This window comes from Anomaloglossus baeobatrachus, chromosome 12, assembly GCF_048569485.1.
Source record: "Anomaloglossus baeobatrachus isolate aAnoBae1 chromosome 12, aAnoBae1.hap1, whole genome shotgun sequence".
Taxonomy (NCBI): domain Eukaryota; kingdom Metazoa; phylum Chordata; class Amphibia; order Anura; family Aromobatidae; genus Anomaloglossus; species Anomaloglossus baeobatrachus.
The window spans coordinates 40463047-40484869 of NC_134364.1; the positions used below are offsets into that span (position 1 = coordinate 40463047).

Sequence of the window (21823 nt, forward strand, 5' to 3'; positions counted from 1 at the left end):
AACACAAAACAAAAAAAATAAAACAAATGTTGGTTGTGTTGTGACTTTCCAAGAGCCGTAACGTTTTACATTTTTGGCATATGGGGTTGTGTGAGGTATTGTTTTTTTTTCAGCCCCGACCCAATGTTATTGATATTTTATTGGGGTACAGATGACATTTTCATTTTTTTATGTTGTTGCAGTGGCTGAAAAACTGCTTTTCTGGCATTTTGTTTTTTGTTTTATCGTTATGTTGTTTACTGATCAGATTAATGTTACATTTTGATAGTTGAGATTTTTACGAATGCAGCTATACCAGTAGTGTATTTTTTTTCTTTATTTTTAGTGTGATTTTATATTTTTTTTTCAAATTTTTCAAAGGGTTTTTTTCTACTTTTTATGGTATTTAATAGTCTTCTTGGAGACTTGAACCTGCAATAGCCTGATCACTTGTTCTATATATAGTAATGCCACAGCATTGCTGTACAGTACATAGACAAAAAAGAGAATTTTGTTACTTACCGTAACTTCTTTTTCTTATAGTTCCGTATTGGGAGACCCAGACCATGGGTGTTTAGCTTCTGCCTCCGGAGGACACACAAAGTACTACACTTAAAAGTGTAGCTCCTCCCTCTGAGCTTATACACCCCCTGGTAGCCAGTCCTAGCCAGTTTAGTGCAAAAGCTGAAGGAGAATAGCCACCCACAAGTAGAACCGAGTAAGAACCGGAACAACCGGAGACTCTGTCCACGACAACAGCCGGTGATAACACACGGAACAAGAAAATTGCCAACAGGCAACAGGGAGGGAGCTGGGTCTCCCAATACGGAACTATAAGAAAAATAATTTACGGTAAGTAACAAAATTCTCTTTTTCTTTATCGTTCCTTTGGGAGACCCAGACCATGGGACGCTCCAAAGCTGTCCCTGGGTGGGAATAAACAGAAAAAACTAAGAAGTAGGCGGAGCCTAAATTCACAAGTGGGCGACAGCCACCTGAAGGATGCGTCTGCCCAAGCTCGCATCTGCCGAAGCATGCGCATGCACTTGGTAGTGCTTCGAAAAGGTATGCAGGCTAGTCCAAGTGGCAGCCTGACAGACTTGTTGAGCCGTAGCCTGGTGCCTAAAAGCCCAAGAGGCACAGACAGCTCTGGTCGAGTGTGCTTTGATCCCCGGCGCACCTGAGTACTCTGGTAGGCATCCGAAATGGTCGATCTAATCCAACGGGCCAAGGTCGGCTTAGAAGCAGAGAGACCCTTGCGCCGCCCTGTGGTTAGCACAAAAAGAGAGGTGCACCGCCTAAGCGCAGCGGTGCGAGACACATAAATCCGGAGAGCACGCACCAGATCTAGAGTATGCAGCGCTTTCTCAAAGCGATGAACAGGGGCCGGACAGAAGGAAGGCAAGGAAATATCCTGGTTAAGGTGGAAGGGAGAGACCACCTTAGGAAGAAAGTCCGGGGTCGGATGGAGAACTACCTTGTCTTGGTGAAAAACCAAAAAAGGTGACTCCGAGGAGAGCGCAGCAACTAGAAAGGCCACCTTTTGAGAAAGACGATACAAAGAAACCTCCCTAAGGGGCTCGAAAGGGGGTTTCTGCAATACCGTGAGGACCAAGTTAAGTTCCCAGGGATCCAAGGGCCGCCGATAAGGCGGAATGATGTGAGACGCACCTTGCATGAAGGTGCGGACCTGAGCCAGCCGGGCGAGGCGCCGCTGGAACAGCACTGATAGAGCTGAGACTTGTCCCTTGAGAGAGTTGAGGGACAGTCCTAGCTGCAGACCGGACTGTAAAAAAGACAGAAGGGTCGGCAACGAGAATGGCCAAGGGGAATGGCCGGAAGAGCGACACCAGGACAGGAAAATTTTCCAAGTCCTGTGATAGATCTTGACGGAGGAAGACTTACGGGCCAGAGTCATAGTGGAGATGACTTCAGGAGGAATACGAGAAGCCGTCAAAATCCAGGACTCAAGAGCCACGCCGTCAATTTGAGTGCCGCAGAATTAGGGCGGAAAAACGGACCTTGCGAGAGCAAGTCTGGACGGTCCGGAAGATGCCACGGCATCTCCACGGACAGTTGGAGCAGGTCCGGATACCAAGCTCGCCTGGGCCAGTCCGGTACAATGAGGATGACTCGACGGCCCTCCATTCTGATCTTGCGCAGGACTCTGGGCAAGAGAGCTAGAGGGGGAAACACGTAGGACAGACGAAACTGGGACCAGTCTTGAACCAGAGCGTCTGCGGCGAAGGACTGAGGATCATGGGAGCGAGCCACGTAAACTGGAACCTTGTTGTGACGGGATGCCATTAGGTCCACGTCCGGAGTGCCCCTTTTGCGGCAGATTGACTGAAACACTGCCGGGTGCAGGGACCACTCGCCACAGTCCACGGATTGACCGCTGAGATAATCTGCCTCCCAGTTTTCTACGCCAGTGATGTGGACTGCGGATATGGTGGACTTTGAGTCCTCTGCCCATTGAAGAATGCGTTGGACCTCCAACATTGCCAGGCGGCTGCGTGTCCCGCCTTGGTGATTGATGTAGGCAACCGCTGTCGCGTTGTCTGACTGGACTCGAATGTGCCTGCCCGCCAACAGGTGGTGAAAGGCTAGGAGAGCTAGAAGCACAGCTCTGGTTTCCAGCACATTGATTGAAAGGGCTGACTCGGATGGAGTCCAAGTGCCCTGTGCTCTGTGGTGGAGATGTACCGCTCCCCAGCCGGATAGGCTGGCATCCGTGGTGAGAATCACCCAGGACGGAGTCAGGAAGGAGCGCCCTTGGGACAGGGAGAGGGGTCGAAGCCACCACTGAAGAGAGCTCCTGGTCCGTGGCGACAGAGCCACTAACCTCTGTAAGGAGGAAGGCGGCTTGTCCCAACAGCGGAGAATGTCCAGCTGCAGAGGACGCAAATGGAACTGGGCAAAGGGAACCGCCTCCATGGAGGCCACCATTTGACCCAGCACCTGCATCAGGCGCCTGAGGGAATAACGGCGGGGCCTCAGGAGAGAGCGCACCGCTAGCCGGAGAGACTGCTGTTTGATTACGGGAAACTTCACAAGTGCCGGCAAAGTCTCGAACTGCATCCCTAGGTACGTGAGACTCTGGGTCGGAGTCAGAGTGGATTTGGGAAGATTGACAATCCACCCGAATTGGGCTAGGGTGGCGAGAGTGAGCGAAACACTCCGCTGACAGTCTGCGCTGGATGGACCCTTGACCAGAAGGTCGTCCAGATAAGGAAGCACTGCTAACCCCTGGAGGTGCAGGACAGGACCACAATCACTGCCGCCATGACCTTGGTGAATACCCGAGGCGCCGTGGCTAACCCGAAGCGGAGGGCCACGAATTGGAAATGATCCTCTATCGCAAAACGTAACCAACGCTGATGTGACACTGCGATTGGCACATGTAGATAGGCATCTCTGATGTCGATGGACGCCAGGAAATCCCCTTGGGTCATAGAGGCAATGACTGATCGCAGAGACTCCATGCGAAAATGCCGCACCCGGACATGCTTGTTGAAAAGCTTGAGATCCAGGATGGGCCGGAAGGTACTGTCCTTTTTTGGAACTAGGAAGAGATTTGAGTAAAAACCTCTGAACCGTTCCTGAGCGGGAACTGGGACAATCACTCCGTTTGCCTGCAAGGACGCCACGGCCTGTGAGAAGGCGGCGGCCTTGGAGCAGGGGGGAGTTGAGAGAAAAAATCTGTTTGGCGGGCTGGAAGAGAATTCTATCCTGTAGCCGTGAGATATGATGTCTCTCACCCACTGATCGGAAACTTGCTTTAACCAAGCGTCGCCAAAGTGGGAGAGCCTGCCACCGACTAAGGACGTGGCTGGAGCGGGCCGAGAGTCATGAGGAAGCTGCCTTAGTGGCAGAACCTCCTGCGGTCTTCTGCGGACACGCTTTTGGGCGCCAGTTGGATTTCTGATCCTTGGCTGAGTTAGCGGACGAGGCGGAAGGCTTAGAGGATGACCAGTTGGAGGAATGAAAGGAACGAAACCTCGATTGATTCTTAATCTAGGCGGGTTTCCTGGTCTTGGTTTGTGGCATGGAAGTACTCTTCCCGCCAGTAGCTTCTTTAATGATTTCATCCAGCTGTTCACCAAACAGCCGTGAACCAGCAAAAGAGAGCCCAGCAAGAAACTTCTTGGAAGAAGCATCTGCCTTCCACTCTCGAAGCCACAAAATCCTGCGGATAACAAGAGAATTAGCTGAAGCCACCGCAGTGCGGTGAGCAGCCTCTAGCATGGCAGACATGGCATAAGATGAAAAGGCTGAAGCCTGAGCAGTTAAGGTAGAGCCCACACTGCTGCAAAAGACGGGGAAAACGCGGCCCCCGCAGCTTCATACACAGATTTGGCCAGAAGGTCAATCTGACGGTCAGTGGAATCCTTAAGTGAGGTGCCGTCAGCCACCGACACAACGGTCCGGGCTGAGAGCCTAGACACCGGAGGGTCTACCTTTGGGGAGTGAGACCACTCCTTGACCACCTCAGGTGGAAATGGAAACCGGTCATCAGAACCACGCTTTGGAAAGCATTTGTCAGGGCAGGTCCTGGGTTTGGTCACAGCGGTCTGAAAACTGGAGTGGTTAAAGAACACACTCTTTACTCTCTTAGGCGAGGTAAACTGATATTTTTCTGCCAAAGAGAGTTGCTCTTCTGACACTGGCGGATTGAGATCCAGCACAGAATTAATAGAAGCAATCAAATCACTAAGATCTGAGTCACCCTCAGAGAACTCGATGGGATACATAGCCTCCGAGCCCCCAGTGAGGGCATCCTCCTCATCTTGAGAGTCAGCTCTTGAGACAGAGCAGTGGGACGGGGAGGGGGAGGAAACCCTGCGCCTTCTCTTAGAAGGACGGGGTCTGGGATCAGATGATGAATCCTCCGTGAGCTCCGATGGACAGAGGTCAGAGGATAGGAATCCTCTGTCAAGAGTATTAGAGGCACCCTGTGAGGGGGGCTGATGCATATTCATCAAAGTACTGGACAAAAGTCCCATGGACTCAGCAAATGACTGGGATATGGACCTAGAAAAGGACTCTACCCAGGCCGGGGGTTCAGTCACAGGTGCAGCAGCAGCCTGAGAGACCACTGGGGGAGAGACTCCAGGCTGTGGCACCGCCAAGATAGAGCAACCATCACAGTGTGGATAAATGCTCGGCTCAGGCAGCAGGAGCTTACATGCAGTACATGCAGAATAAAGCTTTGGAGCCTTGCTCCTTGTGTGAGACATGCTGCTGGAGTGGGGGCTTTGCAGAGAATGAACCCCAGGGACCATACAGAGGTCCACAACCGGAGACCGGCTGTGGCTTACCAGACCGCTGAGCGCGGTGTTGTGTGCCCTCCAGATCCCGAAGCCCGGTCCCCCAGTCACAGCACCTCAGCAGAGATGCAGAATGCAGGATGTCCCAGAGCAGAGTGAACTCTGCCTGAGAAACCGGAGCGAAGAGAGGGGGCGGGACTAGGGGCGTTCCTATAAAAGAGCGGGAACTGGAGGGCTATAGAGACCTGCAGGGAAGGAGGGACGCCCCAGCAGTGGGGAGTGTCCCTCCCCTGTGTAGAACGGCCGCCGGGAGGAGCCGAACCTATCCCTCTGCATGAGTGACATGCGATGGCAGGAAAATGAAACTAGGCCTCCGGCGAAGCCGGGGCCTAAATTTAAGCGGCGAGGCCCACAAGCAGGCACCATCGGCGCGGTTCTCAGGCAAAAGCTAGAGAACCCGTCGGAAAAGTTAAAACAATCACATACAGCATACTCTCCCCTTACAATAAAGAACCGGGACCCCCAACATAAACGTCTCAGGTACTTAGCTGCTGAGACGCAGGGCCATGTCCCTGGGGATGAGTGCTCCGGTCCAACAGAATCCTCAAGGGGCTGTGGATGGAGACCGGACTCCTGCCAGGCATGGAGACCGTGCTGGCTCCCACTTCAAGCCAGAGCCCAGAAGGGGTGGTGAAGGAGCGCGGCATGTAAGGCTGCAGCCTTGTAAATCAACCTTAACAACACCGCCGACACAGTGGGGTGAGAAGGGACATGCCGGGAGTCCAGACATGGACCCGCTTTTCTTCAAACTCTTTCCAAAAGTCAAACAAATCAGATGAGAATGCATGTGTGGATGTATGCCTCCTGACACAAAGCGATAAACTGGCTAGGACTGGCTACCAGGGGGTGTATAAGCTCAGAGGGAGGAGCTACACTTTTAAGTGTAGTACTGTGTGTGTCCTCCGGAGGCAGAAGCTAAACACCCATGGTCTGGGTCTCCCAAAGGAACGATAAAGAAAGCACAGTTTCCTATGAATACCAGTTTTCACAGGAGTGCTGACCCCTGACTATCATGACCACAGACTGGTGTCCTGCAATTGCTGCATGGGCGTAGAGGCGAGGGGTCAGATAGCGCGCCCCTCTGCCATCAGGCGTTAAATGCCGCCGTCAGAGATCGACAGCAGCAACATTTAACAGGTTTAGTTGCTCCACCCGTGTCAGAGGCAGATGAAGGCTGAATAATTCAGCCTTCATCTGCAGGGAAAGATGCAGTCACTACATGCGAGCCTGCATCAAAGGCAGGAACACAAATCGTTAAAGGGTTAAACGTTTGTTTACAAATTATTTCAAAGACTCAATATTTACAGTGATGTCCCTTATTTTTCTAGACTTTTGCCCTTCACCCTGGCAACGGGATATCAGTTTCTTTAAAAAGAAATTTTTACCTAAACTCTGAGCAGTGATTATCACAATTTCTGTTTTTGTATTTTGTTGTCTACCTGCTTTTTAAGCATCAACCACAGGTCCTCAATTGCATTGAGATCTGGAGAGTTTACTGGCAAGGGGACCAAAAACGTCCTGTTCTTTATTCATGGCCGTATTCTTGGCCACAATTGTGGATGAGACGCCCCCATACATGATGGTCTCCCGATGCTTTACAGTTAAACGTAAGGAGGAATCAGGTGTATGCCACGCTAATCACCAAAGGAATCGATGTTGATTATTTCATCTCTTTATTCTTTCACCTGTACAAAGAATAAAGAGATGAAATAATAAAGTTCGATTCCTTTGACGGTAGCGCGGCATACACCCGATTCCTCCTGCTATATGTTTATCGTTTCTGTCCGGGGCTGCGGCTGTTCGCCATTTGCTATGTGATGAAAGGAGTTGTGACTGGCAAAACCCCGCTAGTTGAGTGTGTCTATCTATACTTGCCTGTTGCCTTGCCTGGTAAGACCCGATTTGCGCTTTCTTCAACAGCATATTTTCTGTATCCTGATGCTTTACAGTTGGTAGACACAGGACTCATGGTACTGGTCACCTTATTTTTTCCGCACAATTATTCTTATAGATGTCCCAAACAGTCTGAAGGGGGCTTCATCAGGGGAATAACTTGTACCCGCTCCTGGGCAGCCCAATACCCGTTCTTCCTCCCGTCTGAAGGAAGTAGACAGATTGGTCTACAGCAGACTGGGGTGCATTTATTTTCTTTCCCTTCAGACCTTTTGGGACATCTCTGAAAACGATTTTTCTGAAGAAGTAAATGTGAGCACTGCCATAAATAACTGGGTCTACACAACCTCCAAGAGCAATTTTTGCAATGATTCAGGACCAATTTGGTGATGAACAATAATTTCTCCAGTACGATGTGGACCTGGTCACAAGGTAAAAGTGATAACCAAGTGGCTCGGTGAGCAAAAAATTGCCATTTTGGCTTCAAGAAAATTCCCAGATCTTAATCCCATGAAGAACCTTTGGTCAATTCTCAAAAAGCGGGAGGACAAAGAACATCTCAGACATTTTGATAAACTAAGCAGATTAGATAAGGATGTGTTATAATCAGTGACTATTTGGCCCAGAAGCTGCTATCCAGTGGCCGGGACAAAGGGCAGAAGTCTTGAAAAAGAAAAGTCATCACTGTTAATATTGAGTCTCTGCATAAACGTAATGTATTTGTGAATTTAAAGTTAACAAAAGAGATTTTATATAGAGAGATAGATAGAGGGATCGAGAGATAGATAGAGGGATCGAGAGATAGATAGAGGGATCGAGAGATAGATAGAGGGATCGAGAGATAGATAGAGGGATCGAGAGATAGATAGAGGGATCGAGAGATAGATAGAGGGATCGAGAGATAGATAGAGGGATCGAGAGATAGATAGAGGGATCGAGAGATAGATAGAGGGATCGAGAGATAGATAGAGGGATCGAGAGATAGATAGAGGGATCGAGAGATAGATAGAGGGATCGAGAGATAGATAGAGGGATCGAGAGATAGATAGAGGGATCGAGAGATAGATAGAGGGATCGAGAGATAGATAGAGGGATCGAGAGATAGATAGAGGGATCGAGAGATAGATAGAGGGATCGAGAGATAGATAGAGGGATCGAGAGATAGATAGAGGGATCGAGAGATAGATAGAGGGATCGAGAGATAGATAGAGGGATCGAGAGATAGATAGAGGGATCGAGAGATAGATAGAGGGATCGAGAGATAGATAGAGGGATCGAGAGATAGATAGAGGGATCGAGAGATAGATAGAGGGATCGAGAGATAGATAGAGGGATCGAGAGATAGATAGAGGGATCGAGAGATAGATAGAGGGATCGAGAGATAGATAGAGGGATCGAGAGATAGATAGAGGGATCGAGAGATAGATAGAGGGATCGAGAGATAGATACAGGGATCGAGAGATAGATACAGGGATCGAGAGATAGATACAGGGATCGAGAGATAGATACAGGGATCGAGAGATAGATAGAGGGATCGAGAGATAGATACAGGGATCGAGAGATAGATACAGGGATCGAGAGATAGATACAGGGATCGAGAGATAGATACAGGGATCGAGAGATAGATACAGGGATCGAGAGATAGATACAGGGATCGAGAGATAGATACAGGGATCGAGAGATAGATACAGGGATCGAGAGATAGATACAGGGATCGAGAGATAGATACAGGGATCGAGAGATAGATACAGGGATCGAGAGATAGATACAGGGATCGAGAGATAGATACAGGGATCGAGAGATAGATACAGGGATCGAGAGATAGATACAGGGATCGAGAGATAGATACAGGGATCGAGAGATAGATACAGGGATCGAGAGATAGATAGGACTTCAGTATTCACAGAAACGTCCAATTAAAAGACCTAAAGACCCTGAAGCAGCAAAACTGAGAAATAAAATTTGTCGGTCTCAAAACATATTGCCCTGACTAAATAAGCCGCCAGTGACAAGTGTGAAAATTGCAAAATTGTAATTTTATTTTTTTTATAAAAATTGTGATATGGGAGAACAAAAAAAAAAAAAAAAATTGCAACTTTATTTATTTTAAAGCTAAATACTTAATTTAAAACAGGTCATTTTCTGATGACAGCCATGACTACCCTAGAACAGTATGGAATCCTTTGCATTTATAGCCCAAAAATACATTAAAATCTCTAAAAATCAATTTAAACAGAGGGGGATAGAAATGGTTTCCATACAAGCAGCATTATATAGATATATATTTTGACAGATATTGTGGAAAGGTTTACGATCTAGAATCACCTTATTAAAAAGGTGAAATAAAATGTGAGATTTGTGTTACACTTATTACTCCGAAATGACCCATGCGTATAATAAAAAGGTAAAGTGATTTTTATAGTGGGGGGGGGGGGGGGGGGACAAAATAAAAATCCCAACCCAAAATGTAAAGATTTTCCCATATAAATTAAAATACATCCATTTAGTTTAAGGTAGTACTAGAGCTCTTCTCATGATAAAAGTTGAAATTTTGGGGGAAATTACCCTTTGTTTCCCCCCCATATTGAAAGGTACTAAAATAAAAATATGCTCCGGTAAGCAGAGAGGTATCTTTAAGCTTTCATAATGAAAAGCAACTGCTGAAGAGATGCTGAAATAAAAAAAAAAATAAAATAATAAAAAAAAAAAAATTAAAATTATATATATATATATATCTCCTAATGTGGTGGAGCAGCAAGGTGCGTACGAAGTTGATTTTTATTCCAACGTTACAAAGTGCAGATTATATGCTTTCAGTCTCCTAAACAGAGCACGGATGGTGCCATTTTGTTAAATATGATAATGATCATAATAATAAAGAGGATGAGGATAAGAGACCACAGCTGCTAGGTCAGAGCATGCATCGGTAAAGAGGCCTATGGATGAAGGTAGGTTCCATTATTATCTAGCCCTGAGTAGGTACTGAATTGTGAAATCTGGTAATGGGAGCATGGTTATAGGTCGCCGGGTTTCTTATTGCAGGTAATACAGACGCGAACAGGATGATCCCATCCCCGGGATGGTACTGGTCTTTTATCACATGAACAGTCTCCGCAGAAGCCTTGTCCACAAGCCCGACAGTGGTGTTTGGAGAGTTTGATGTTAAATTCTTTCCTGCAGTTGAAGCAATGTGTGATCTCGTGGTCTGGGATCCAGTACGTGGGTCTCGCGGCATCTTTCATTAGACCTGAAATTCAGGATTGAAAACAATCAGCATAATTACATAAATATATTTACCATATTTTCCGGATTATAAAACGCACTTTTAACTGGGGGTAGAATGGGGGTGCGTCTTACAATCCGGATATGGCTTACTGGGGTGGCGGAGCGGGGTTATGGGAGGCAGGGTCAGTGATACTGAGGGCTCGGGGGAGCAGCTCAGGATGGTCACAGGACGGGGTGCTTCAGCGGCGGCTGCATTGATCTGACTGCGGGCTCCATTGAATCGCCTGCGGTCGACGCACATCAAGAAAATGGCTGCGGAGGCGGCATGTGCGCAGATTGACGCGATGGACTTTAAGAAAATGGCTACGGAGTCCTATTGGCACACATTTTCTTGAAGTCCATCTAATCAACCGCGAGCGATTCATCGGAGCCCGCAGTTATATCAATGGCACCTGTCGCCGAGACACCCTGTCCTGTGACCCTCCCAAGTCGCTCCACTGCAGTGACACCCCAGCAGCTCTGACAGATCAATGGCGCCCACCAGCGCGACACCCCCGCAGCCCGCCAGCAGATCAATGGCGCCCACCGTATCGCTGACCCTCCTGAGCCACAACAGCTCCTCCTCTGAGCTCGCAGCATTGCTGACCCTGCCTTCTGTGACCTTCCTGAGCCGCTCCACCACTGCCGCTCCCCCCTGTTGAGGATTAAGACGCACTAGGATTATAAGACGGAGTCTCATTTGAACATTACAAATAATGTTTTCCTATTTTCCTCCTCTAAATTTGGGGTGCGTCTTATAATCCAGTGAGTCTTATAAAACAAAAAATACAATATTTATTTTTAGAGCACCATTGATTCCATGGTGTTAAACATGGCAAAAGGGGTTACAGTGAACAAAACTAACAATGACAGACTGATACAAATGTGTGAGGGCCCTGCACTTGTGGGCCTACGGTCTAGAGGATAATAGGCAATAGATAGTGGGTTTTTAACTTGCCTCCAAGTTTAGCATGGTGGATAATGGGACTTAGAATTCCAAAGGATGAGGGATACTCCGAAGTCTTGGAGGCAGTTAGGTGGGGAACGTTCCAGCAAGGAGGAGAGGAAAAGGTTTTGGGATGCACGGAGATTATGTTTGGAAACATATCAGGAGATTAGTTCAGAGCTATATGGAAAGAAGGGAATTTTGTTTACTTACCGTAAATTCCTTTTCTTCTAGCTCTAATTGGGAGACCCAGACAATTGGGTGTATAGGCTATGCCTCCGGAGGCCGCACAAAGTATTACACTCAAAAGTGTTAAGCCCCTCCCCTTCTGCCTATACACCCCCGTGCTCCCACGGGCTCCTCAGTTTTGGTGCAAAAGCAAGAAGGAGGAAAAAGAATTATAAACTGGTTTAAAGTAACTTCAATCCGAAGGAATATCGGAGAACTGAAACCATTCAACATGAACAACATGTGTACACAAAAAAACAGGGGCGGGTGCTGGGTCTCCCAATTAGAGCTAGAAGAAAAGGAATTTACGGTAAGTAAACAAAATTCCCTTCTTCTTTGTCGCTCTATTGGGAGACCCAGACAATTGGGACGTCCAAAAGCAGTCCCTGGGTGGGTAAAATAATACCTCGTAAAAGAGCCGTAAAACGGCCTCTTCCTACAGGTGGGCAACCGCCGCCTGAAGGACTAGTCTACCTAGGCTGGCATCCGCCGAAGCATAGGTATGCACCTGATAGTGCTTTGTGAAAGTGTGCAGGCTCGACCAGGTAGCCGCCTGACACACCTGCTGAGCCGTAGCCTGGTGCCTCAAAGCCCAGGACGCGCCCACGGCTCTGGTAGAATGGGCCTTCAGCCCTGAGGGAACCGGAAGCCCAGCCGAACGGTAAGCTTCGATAATTGGCTCCTTGATCCACCGAGCCAGGGTTGATTTGGAAGCCTGTGACCCTTTACGCTGGCCAGCGACAAGGACAAAAAGTGCATCCGAGCGGCGCAGGGGCGCCGTACGAGAAATGTAGAGTCTGAGTGCTCTCACCAGATCTAACAAGTGCAAATCCTTTTCACATTGGTGAACTGGATGAGGACAAAAAGAAGGTAAGGAGATATCCTGATTGAGATGAAAGGGGGATACCACCTTAGGGAGAAATTCCGGAACCGGACGCAGAACCACCTTGTCCTGGTGAAACACCAGGAAAGGGGCTTTGCATGACAGCGCTGCTAGCTCAGACACTCTCCGAAGTGAAGTGACTGCTACTAGAAAAACCACTTTCTGTGAAAGGCGTGAGAGAGAAATATCCCTCATTGGCTCGAATGGTGGTTTCTGAAGAACCGTCAGCACCCTGTTCAGATCCCAGGGTTCTAACGGCCGCTTGTAAGGAGGGACGATGTGACAAACCCCCTGCAGGAACGTGCGTACCTGTGGAAGTCTGGCTAGGCGCTTCTGGAAAAACACAGAGAGCGCCGAGACTTGTCCCTTAAGGGAGCTGAGCGACAAACCCTTTTCCAGTCCAGATTGAAGGAAGGACAGAAAAGTGGGCAAAGCAAAAGGCCAGGGAGAAATACCCTGAGCAGAGCACCATGACAGGAAAATTTTCCACGTCCTGTGGTAGATCTTGGCGGACGTTGGTTTCCTAGCTTGTCTCATAGTGGCAATGACGTCTTGAGATAACCCTGAAGACGCTAGGATCCAGGACTCAATGGCCACATAGTCAGGTTGAGGGCCGCATAATTCAGATGGAAAAACGGCCCTTGAGATAGCAAGTCTGGTCGGTCTGGTAGTGCCCACGGTTGGCCGACCGTGAGATGCCACAGATCCGGGTACCACGACCGCCTCGGCCAGTCTGGAGCGACGAGGATGACGCGGCGGCAGTCGGCCCTGATCTTGCGTAACACTCTGGGCAACAGTGCCAGCGGAGGAAACACATAAGGGAGCTGAAACTGCGACCAATCCTGAACTAAGGCGTCTGCCGCCAGAGCTCTGGGATCTTGAGACCGTGCCATGAACGCTGGTACCTTGTTGTTGTGCCGGGACGCCATGAGATCGACGTCCGGCACCCCCCAGCGGCAACAGATCTCCTGAAACACGTCCGGGTGAAGGGACCATTCCCCTGCGTCCATGCCCTGGCGACTGAGATAATCTGCTTCCCAGTTTTCCACGCCTGGAATGTGAACTGCGGAGATGGTGGAGGCCGTGGCTTCCACCCACAGTAGAATCCGCTGGACTGCCTGGAAGGCTTGCCGACTGCGTGTGCCGCCTTGGTGGTTGATGTATGCCACCGCTGTGGAATTGTCTGACTGTGTCCCATTTGCGAAGGATGTCCCATTGAAGAGGACGCAGGTGAAACTGCGCGAAAGGAACTGCCTCCATTGCTGCCACCATCTTCCCCAGGAAGTGCATGAGGCGTCTCAAGGTGTGTGACCGACCTTGAAGGAGAGATTGTACCCCTGTCTGTAGTGACCGCTGCTTGATCAGCGGAAGCTTCACTATCGCTGAGAGGGTATGAAACTCCATGCCAAGGTATGTCAGCGATTGGGCCGGTGTCAGATTTGACTTTGGAAAATTGATGATCCACCCGAAACTCTGGAGAGTCTCCAGGGTAGCGTCGAGGCTGTGTTGGCATGCCTCTAGAGAGGGTGCCTTGATCAACAGATCGTCCAAGTACGGGATCACCGAGTGACCCTGAGAGTGGAGGACCGCTACTACAGTAGCCATAACCTTGGTGAAAACCCGTGGGGCTGTTGCCAGGCCGAACGGCAGTGCCACGAACTGCAGGTGTTCGTTCCCTATGGCGAAGCGCAAGAAGCGCTGGTGCTCTGGAGCAATCGGTACGTGGAGATAAGCATCCTTGATATCGATCGATGCAAGGAAATCTCCCTGGGACATTGAGGCGATGACGGAGCGGAGGGATTCCATCCGGAACCGCCTGGTCTTTACGTGTTTGTTGAGAAGTTTCAGGTCCAGGACAGGTCGAAAAGACCCGTCCTTCTTTGGGACCACAAACAAGTTGGAGTAAAAACCGTGGCCCTGTTGCTGAAGAGGAACAGGGACCACCACTCCTTCTGCCTTCAGAATGCCCAGCGCCTGCAGAAGAGCCTCGGCTCGCTCGGGAGGCGGGGATGCCCTGAAGAATCGAGTCGGGGGACGAGAGGTGAACTCTATCTTGTAACCGTGAGACAGAATGTCTCTCACCCAACGGTCTTTTACCCGTGGCAGCCAGGTGTCGCAAAAGCGGGAGAGCCTGCCACCGACCGAGGATGCGGAGTGAGGATGCCGAAAGTCATGAGGAAGCCGCTTTGGTAGCGGCACCTCCGGTGGTCTGTTTAGGACGTGACTTAGACCGCCATGCATCAGAGTTCCTTTGATCTTTCTGAGGCCTTTTGGACGAGGAGAATTGGGACCTGCCCGCGCCCCGAAAGGACCGAAACCTCGACTGCCCCTTCCTCTGTTGGGGTATGTTCGGTTTGGGCTGGGGTAAGGATGTATCCTTTCCCTTGGATTGTTTGATGATTTCATCTAAACGCTCGCCAAACAATCGTTCGCCCGAAATTGGCAAACTGGTTAAGCGCTTTTTGGAAACAGAATCTGCCTTCCATTCCCGTAGCCACAAGGCCCTGCGGAGTACCACCGAATTGGCGGCTGCAACCGCCGTACGGCTCGCAGAGTCCAGGATAGCATTAATAGCGTAAGACGCAAATGCCGACGTCTGAGTGGTTATGGACGCCACCTGTGGCGCGGACGTGCGTGTGGCTGCGTCAATTTGCGCTTGACCTGCTGAGATAGCTTGTAGCGCCCATACGGCTGCGAATGCTGGGGCAAAAGAAGCGCCGATAGCTTCATAGATGGATTTCAACCAGAGCTCCATCTGCCTGTCAGTGGCATCTTTGAGTGAAGCCCCATCTTCCACTGCAAGTATGGATCTAGCTGCCAGTCTAGAGATTGGAGGATCCACCTTGGGACACTGAGTCCAGCCCTTGACCACGTCAGGGGGGAAAGGGTAACGTGTATCCTTAAGGCGCTTAGAAAAACGCTCATCTGGACAAGCATGGTGATTCTGGACTGCCTCTCTGAAATCAGAGTGGTCCAGAAACATACTCGGTGTACGCTTGGGAAACCTGAAACGGAATTTCTCCTGCAGGGAAGCCGACTCCTCCGCCGGAGGAGCTGAGGGAGAAATATCCAACATACGATTGATGGACACAATAAGGTCGTTCACTATGGCGTCCCCGTCCGGAGTATCAAGATTGAGAGCGGCCTCAGGATCAGAATCCTGATCAGCTACTTCCGCGTCATCGACCAGCGATTCCCCTCGCTGAGACCCTGAACAATATGATGATGTCGAGGGAAAATCTAAGCGAGCTCGCTTAGTCGGTCTGGGGCTGGGGTCTGTGTCAGAACCCTCAGCTTGGGATCCATGAGATACCCCGGGAGGACATTGTTGGTCCAGCTGAGGTGGGCCCGGGAACAAAGATTCAACAGAGTCCCTGTGTTGAGATACCGGCCTGTACTGCAAGGCTTCTAGTATCTTAGCCATAGTCTCAGAGAGTTTTGCAAACTCCGTCCCTGTCAGCTGAACAGTGTTAGCAGGTGGCTCCCCCTGGGCCCCCCCTAGCAGAGGCTCTGGCTGAGCAAGTGCCACAGGGGCCGAACAGTGCAGACAATGAGGGTCAGTGGAACCTGCCGGTAGCGGGGTCATACATGCGGTGCAGGCAACATAATAAGCCTGTGTTTTGGCACCCCTGCCTTTCGTGGGCGCCATGCTATTATCTTCCCTGAGCAACACAATAGGGTATATAGCCAGAAATCAACTGTGCACTATACAGTGTAAAATAAACATATAATGTTACACTACTGCACAATGGGGCTAGCACCACAGGTGCTGCTTACCACCCGCTTAAAGCGGTTGTGAGGCCACCAGAGTCCCTGCCTGGGTCTCCCAGATTTTGTCCCCCTCTGCAGCGTCCGAGGAGCTGACAGGAATGCGTCCTGAGGAGAGGAGGGAGCCGTGGGCGTGACCCAGAAAGTGCGGGAACTGGTGCCTGCACTGTGCACAGTGAGGGGAGTGGAGTATGCAAAGCATGCTCCAGCCCTCAGTGCTGCTCGTTCTATGCAGCGTCCCGCCCTTCCCCTGCCTGTCAGGGCTATGGGCGGGAGGAAAGGAAACTAGGCCGCAAAAATCCGGGGACTCTAGTAATAAACGCGGCCGCCGTAAAAGCGCGGCCGGTGTGGAAGTCCCCGGCGCACTACAAGTCCCAGCCGCGCCGCAGTATTTCCACGGCAGCGGCGGTCAATGCGGCAGTCCCTATACATAAACACACTCAGCAACGCTGAGTGTGTAATGGCACATATTAACCCGGTCAGCTCCGCGGTCCCCGGTGCACTAGCACACCCAGCAAAGCTGGAGTGTTGCTGTGCGCGGTCCCCACGGGGACACAGAGTACCTCCAAGTAGCAGGGCCATGTCCCTGAACGATACCCGGCTCCTATCCAGCAGGCTCCACAGGAGTTGTGGATGAAGCACGGTCTCAGTGCCTGAAGACCGATAGGATCCCACTTCCACCAGAACCCTGAGGGGGATGGGGAAGGAAAACAGCATGTGGGCTCCAGCCTCCGTACCCGCAATGGATACCTCAACCTTAACAACAACACCGCCGACAAGAGTGGGGTGAGAAGGGAGCATGCTGGGGGCCCTATATGGGCCCACTTTTCTTCCATCCGACATGGTCAGCAGCTGCCGCTGACCAATCTGTGGAGCTGTGCGTGCGTGTCTGACCTCCTTCGCACAAAGCAAAAAACTGAGGAGACCGTGGGAGCACGGGGGTGTATAGGCAGAAGGGGAGGGGCTTAACACTTTTGAGTGTAATACTTTGTGCGGCCTCCGGAGGCATAGCCTATACACCCAATTGTCTGGGTCTCCCAATAGAGCGACAAAGAAAGACAGATTATTGACAGCTTTGAAGGTCAATGTTAGTAGTTTGAACTAGATACTTTGGGGAATTAGTAGCCAAAGAAGGGATTTAAAGAAGGAAGAAGTAGCGAGGAGAGCGGTGAATTAGTTGGGCAGCAGAGTCAAGGGTGGACTGGAGAGGTGCAAGAGTATTAGCAGGGGGACCACAGGAGGATGTTGCAGTAGTCAAGGTGGGAAATGATGAGGGCATGCACTAACATTTTTGTAGATTCAGGGTTGAGGAGAGGACGGAGTCGGGAAATATTTTCGAGTTGGAGGTGGCAGGAGGTTCTAAGGGCTTGGATGTGTGCTTTGAAAAACATGGCAGTGGAGGGTTATTCTAAGGCAGCAGACTTCTGGTACAGGGGAAAGTTTGGTGTCATTTATTGTGATAGACAGATCAGATAGGGGAATTAACTGGGATAAATGAAAGATGATAGTTCAGTTTTGTCCACATTGAGCTCTAGGAAGTGTGATGAGAAGAAGGCATACATGGTCAATAGATACTCTTGGATTCTAGACCGCAGAGGGGCGACATCTGGCCCATAGAGGTAGATCTGAGTGTCATCAGCGTGTAGGTGGTACCAGAAGCCATTGGACTTTGAGTTGTCCCAGGCCAAAAGGTATAGATGGAGAAGGGTAGGGGTCCCAAGACAGAGCTTTGAGGGACATTAACAGAGAAAGGGAAGAATGTGGCGGTAGCATAGGAGTGGGAGACAAAAAGTGCGGTTGGAAAGCTATGAGGAGATTCAGGAGAGGGCAAGATCTTTGACAACAATAGAAGAGAGGAGCTGTAGTAGGAGGAAATGGTCAACTGTGTTGAAGGCAGAGGACAGGTCTGTGAACAAAACTTAATATGTGTAATGCAATTTTTCAGTATATATACATACACACCACAAATTGCAGACACTCACCTGCAACATTTCAAAGGTTGGGGTTTTTTTTACTTAAAAAGGGAACCTGTCACCAGTTTTATGGCCTATAAGCTGCGGCCACCACCAGTGGGCTCTTATATACAGCATTCTAACATGCTGTATATAAGAGCCCAGGCCGCTGTGAGAACATAAAAAAACCCACTTTATAATACTCACCTAAACCGGTCGCTGCGGTGCTCACTGGCCCCATGAGCGGCACTGTTCTCCGGGACCGGCGCCTCCTCTCTCGTCCACGTCATACACACTCGCCGGCACTGAGGTCCTGCGCAGGCGCACTTTGACCTGCCCTGCTCAGAGCAGATCAAAGTATTGTAGTGCGCCTGCGCAGGACCTCAGTGCCGGCGAGTGTGTATGACGTGGACGAGAGAGGAGGCGCCGGTCCCGGAGAACAGTGCCGCTCATGGGGCCAGTGAGCACTGCAGCGACCGGTTTAGGTGAGTATTATAAAGTGTTTTTTTTTATGTTCTCACAGCGGCCTGGGCTCTTATATACAGCATGTTAGAATGCTGTATATAAGAGCCCACTGGTGGTGGCCGCAGCTTATAGGCCATAAAACTGGTGACAGGTTCCCTTTTAAGTAAAAAAAACCCCCAACCTTTGAAATGTTGCAGGTGAGTGTCTGCAATTTGTGGTGTGTATGTATATATACTGAAAAATTGCATTACACATATTAAGTTTTGTTCACAGACCTGTCCTCTGCCTTCAACACAGTTGACCATTTCCTCCTACTACAGCTCCTCTCTTCTATTGGTGTCAAAGATCTTGCCCTCTCCTGAATCTCCTCATAGCTTTCCAACCGCACTTTTTGTCTCCCACTCCTATGCTACCGCCACATTCTTCCCTTTCTCTGTTAATGTCCCTCAAAGCTCTGTCTTGGGACCCCTACCCTTCTCCATCTATACCTTTTGGCCTGGGACAACGCAAAGTCCAATGGCTTCTGGTACCACCTACACGCTGATGACACTCAGATCTACCTCTATGGGCCAGATGTCGCCCCTCTGCTGTCTAGAATCCAAGAGTATCTATTGACCATGTATGCCTTCTTCTCATCACACTTCCTAGAGCTCAATGTGGACAAAACTGAACTACCATCTTTCATTTATCCCAGTTAATTCCCCTATCTGATCTGTCTGACACGTCATGCACACAGGCTTCAGAAGACGGAGGAGCAAGATGGCCGAGAGAGGAGGCGCCGGTCCCGGAGAACAGCGTCGCCCACGGGGCCAGTGAGCACCGGTTTAGGTGGAGTATTATAAAGTGTTTTTTATGTTGTCACAGCGGCCTGTCATATACAGCATGTTAGAATGCTGTATATAAGAGCCCACTGGTGGTGGCCGCAGCTTATAGGCCATAAAACTGGTGACAGGTTCCCTTTAAATGCGTGAATTTGGGGCTAAAATTAATTTTTGCAATTTGGTTTCATTAAAAATGTCACAACGACCAGTGGATTTTGCGGACCTTGGCCCCCATTCATAAAAGGGATTGCAGGAAATTCTGGGGTAAATTGCTTTGAAAAGTTGCACAAAAACTTTGTAACATTTGCCGTTTTCAGCAGTTTCACTCAGCTGCGCCACAATGGGTGGAAGCATCATGGATTAGAGGAGCTAGAACATAACTTACGCCACGATCTTTTGCTCCAGCTCCTGATTACACTATTTCTTCAGATACACCAGATTAATTAAAAAGTATATAACCCTTGATAGTCAGAAGGGCCTGATTCATTAATGAGTGATGAATCGGGGCCATTGGCTTCACGTGTAGAAACCACTTGGGTAGTTTCCTACTTTTTCTCTGAGACACCATTTACAGGACATCTTCTTACCTAAAGGAATGTCGATCGCTGTCGCCACTGCTCCCAACGTGTTCTGTACGGCTTCACCAACTTTTCTCGCGATTACAGTACCTCCTTCGTCATCTTCGCTCCCATCAGCTGTAACAATGCAAATACAAACCAGTCACCCAGAGGTCAATAGTAAGAGGTTATCCATTGATCCTACAGGTCCTAAAGTAGGAACGCTCTGTACTAACCAGTATAGGATGCACTGCAATGTTATTGGCAGTAAAATGTGAGATCTTTGAGGAAATTACTATTGTTTAACAAGAGTGTAACATGTCACGTGTGTTTGTAGGCCCCATACACATGGCTGGACTGACGGATATTCGTAGGATCAGCCAACAATATAACATGTATAGGGGCCTCCTATATATCCGCCGTCAGATGATATTGGGGGAGATAAGCATTGGTAGAGATCACACGTATATGGCCAAGCTATTATAGTATAGGCATTTAACTGGACAAGCACATACAGGGATTATTAGTGACCGTCTTACCCATGTGTGCTCCTCTCATGTCATAGCAGGCGTCACATACACGGACTGGGGACAGGCCCCATCCTCGTTCAGGCACTGGACGGATTTTTGACGAGCAGCTGTCACAGAAGCCCTCTCCGCAGGCCCGGCAGTGATGTTTGCTGTCATTATCTTTAAAGGGGATTCTGCATTTTGTACATTCCTGTTAAAGTGGGAAATACAATACAATAGATCATCTTCCGATATGCACACAGCCATACACACACATACATATTATATATATATATATATATATATATATATATATATATACATAATATATATATATATATATATATATATATATATATATACATAATATATATATATATATATACATACATAATATATATATATATATATATATATATATATATATATATATATATATATATATATATATATATATATATATATATATATATATATATATATATATACATATACATATATATATATACACATATACATATACATATACATATATACATATACATATACATATACATATATATATATATATATATATATATATATATATATATATATACACATATATACACATATATACACATATATACACATATATACATACATACACACACACACACACACACACACACAAAATATACCACAGCTCAATAAACAAACACATCAGTGACTTATGGAACAATGACCACGGAGCTTTATATAATGCCAGCACTTTTTTTCTGGGCTTACGGTATTGATGATCTATCAGCAGAATTGGTCATCGATAGCAGAACAATGGGGGATCCGATTGATCCGCGTTTTTTTTGTTTGTTTTTTTTTGTTTTTTTGATCTGGTGCTATTGAATGGAACTGGAAAAACGTTTCTATTGAAAAAAGTAGCGGCCACTGCAACACAGCTCTGTTTCGTAAAGGGAATCCATCATCAGGTTTTTTTCCACCTAGTCTGAGATCAGCAGGATGTAGAGACAGAGACCCTCATTCCAGCGATGTGTCACTTACTGAGCTGGTTGTTGTAGTTTTGATAAAATCACTATTTCATCAGCAGGAGATCATTACAGGACTAGTAAACCTGCTGCCAATTAGTCCAGCATATTCATCCGCTCTGTATAATCCCGCTGCCACCACTGATTGGCTGTGTACATTGTATATCGGCAGGCGGGGATGGGGTTACAGAGCTCAACCTGCTAGA

General features: G+C 48.6%; 1 protein-coding gene across 1 annotated transcript in view; it reads right to left on the reverse strand.

Annotated features, from left to right (window-relative positions):
• Positions 1–9219: 9219 nt before the first annotated feature.
• The window catches only part of ZFYVE1 (zinc finger FYVE-type containing 1), an 80171-nt gene continuing 67567 nt past the window's right edge, over positions 9220–21823 (reverse strand). Inside the window, exons 9-11 of the mRNA XM_075330868.1 lie at positions 20626–20806; positions 20117–20224; positions 9220–10449 (exon numbers count right to left, since the gene is read on the reverse strand). Coding sequence (XP_075186983.1) covers positions 10217–10449; positions 20117–20224; positions 20626–20806 — 522 coding nt within the window. The 3' untranslated portion in view covers positions 9220–10216. The remainder of the gene's footprint in view (positions 10450–20116; positions 20225–20625; positions 20807–21823) is intronic.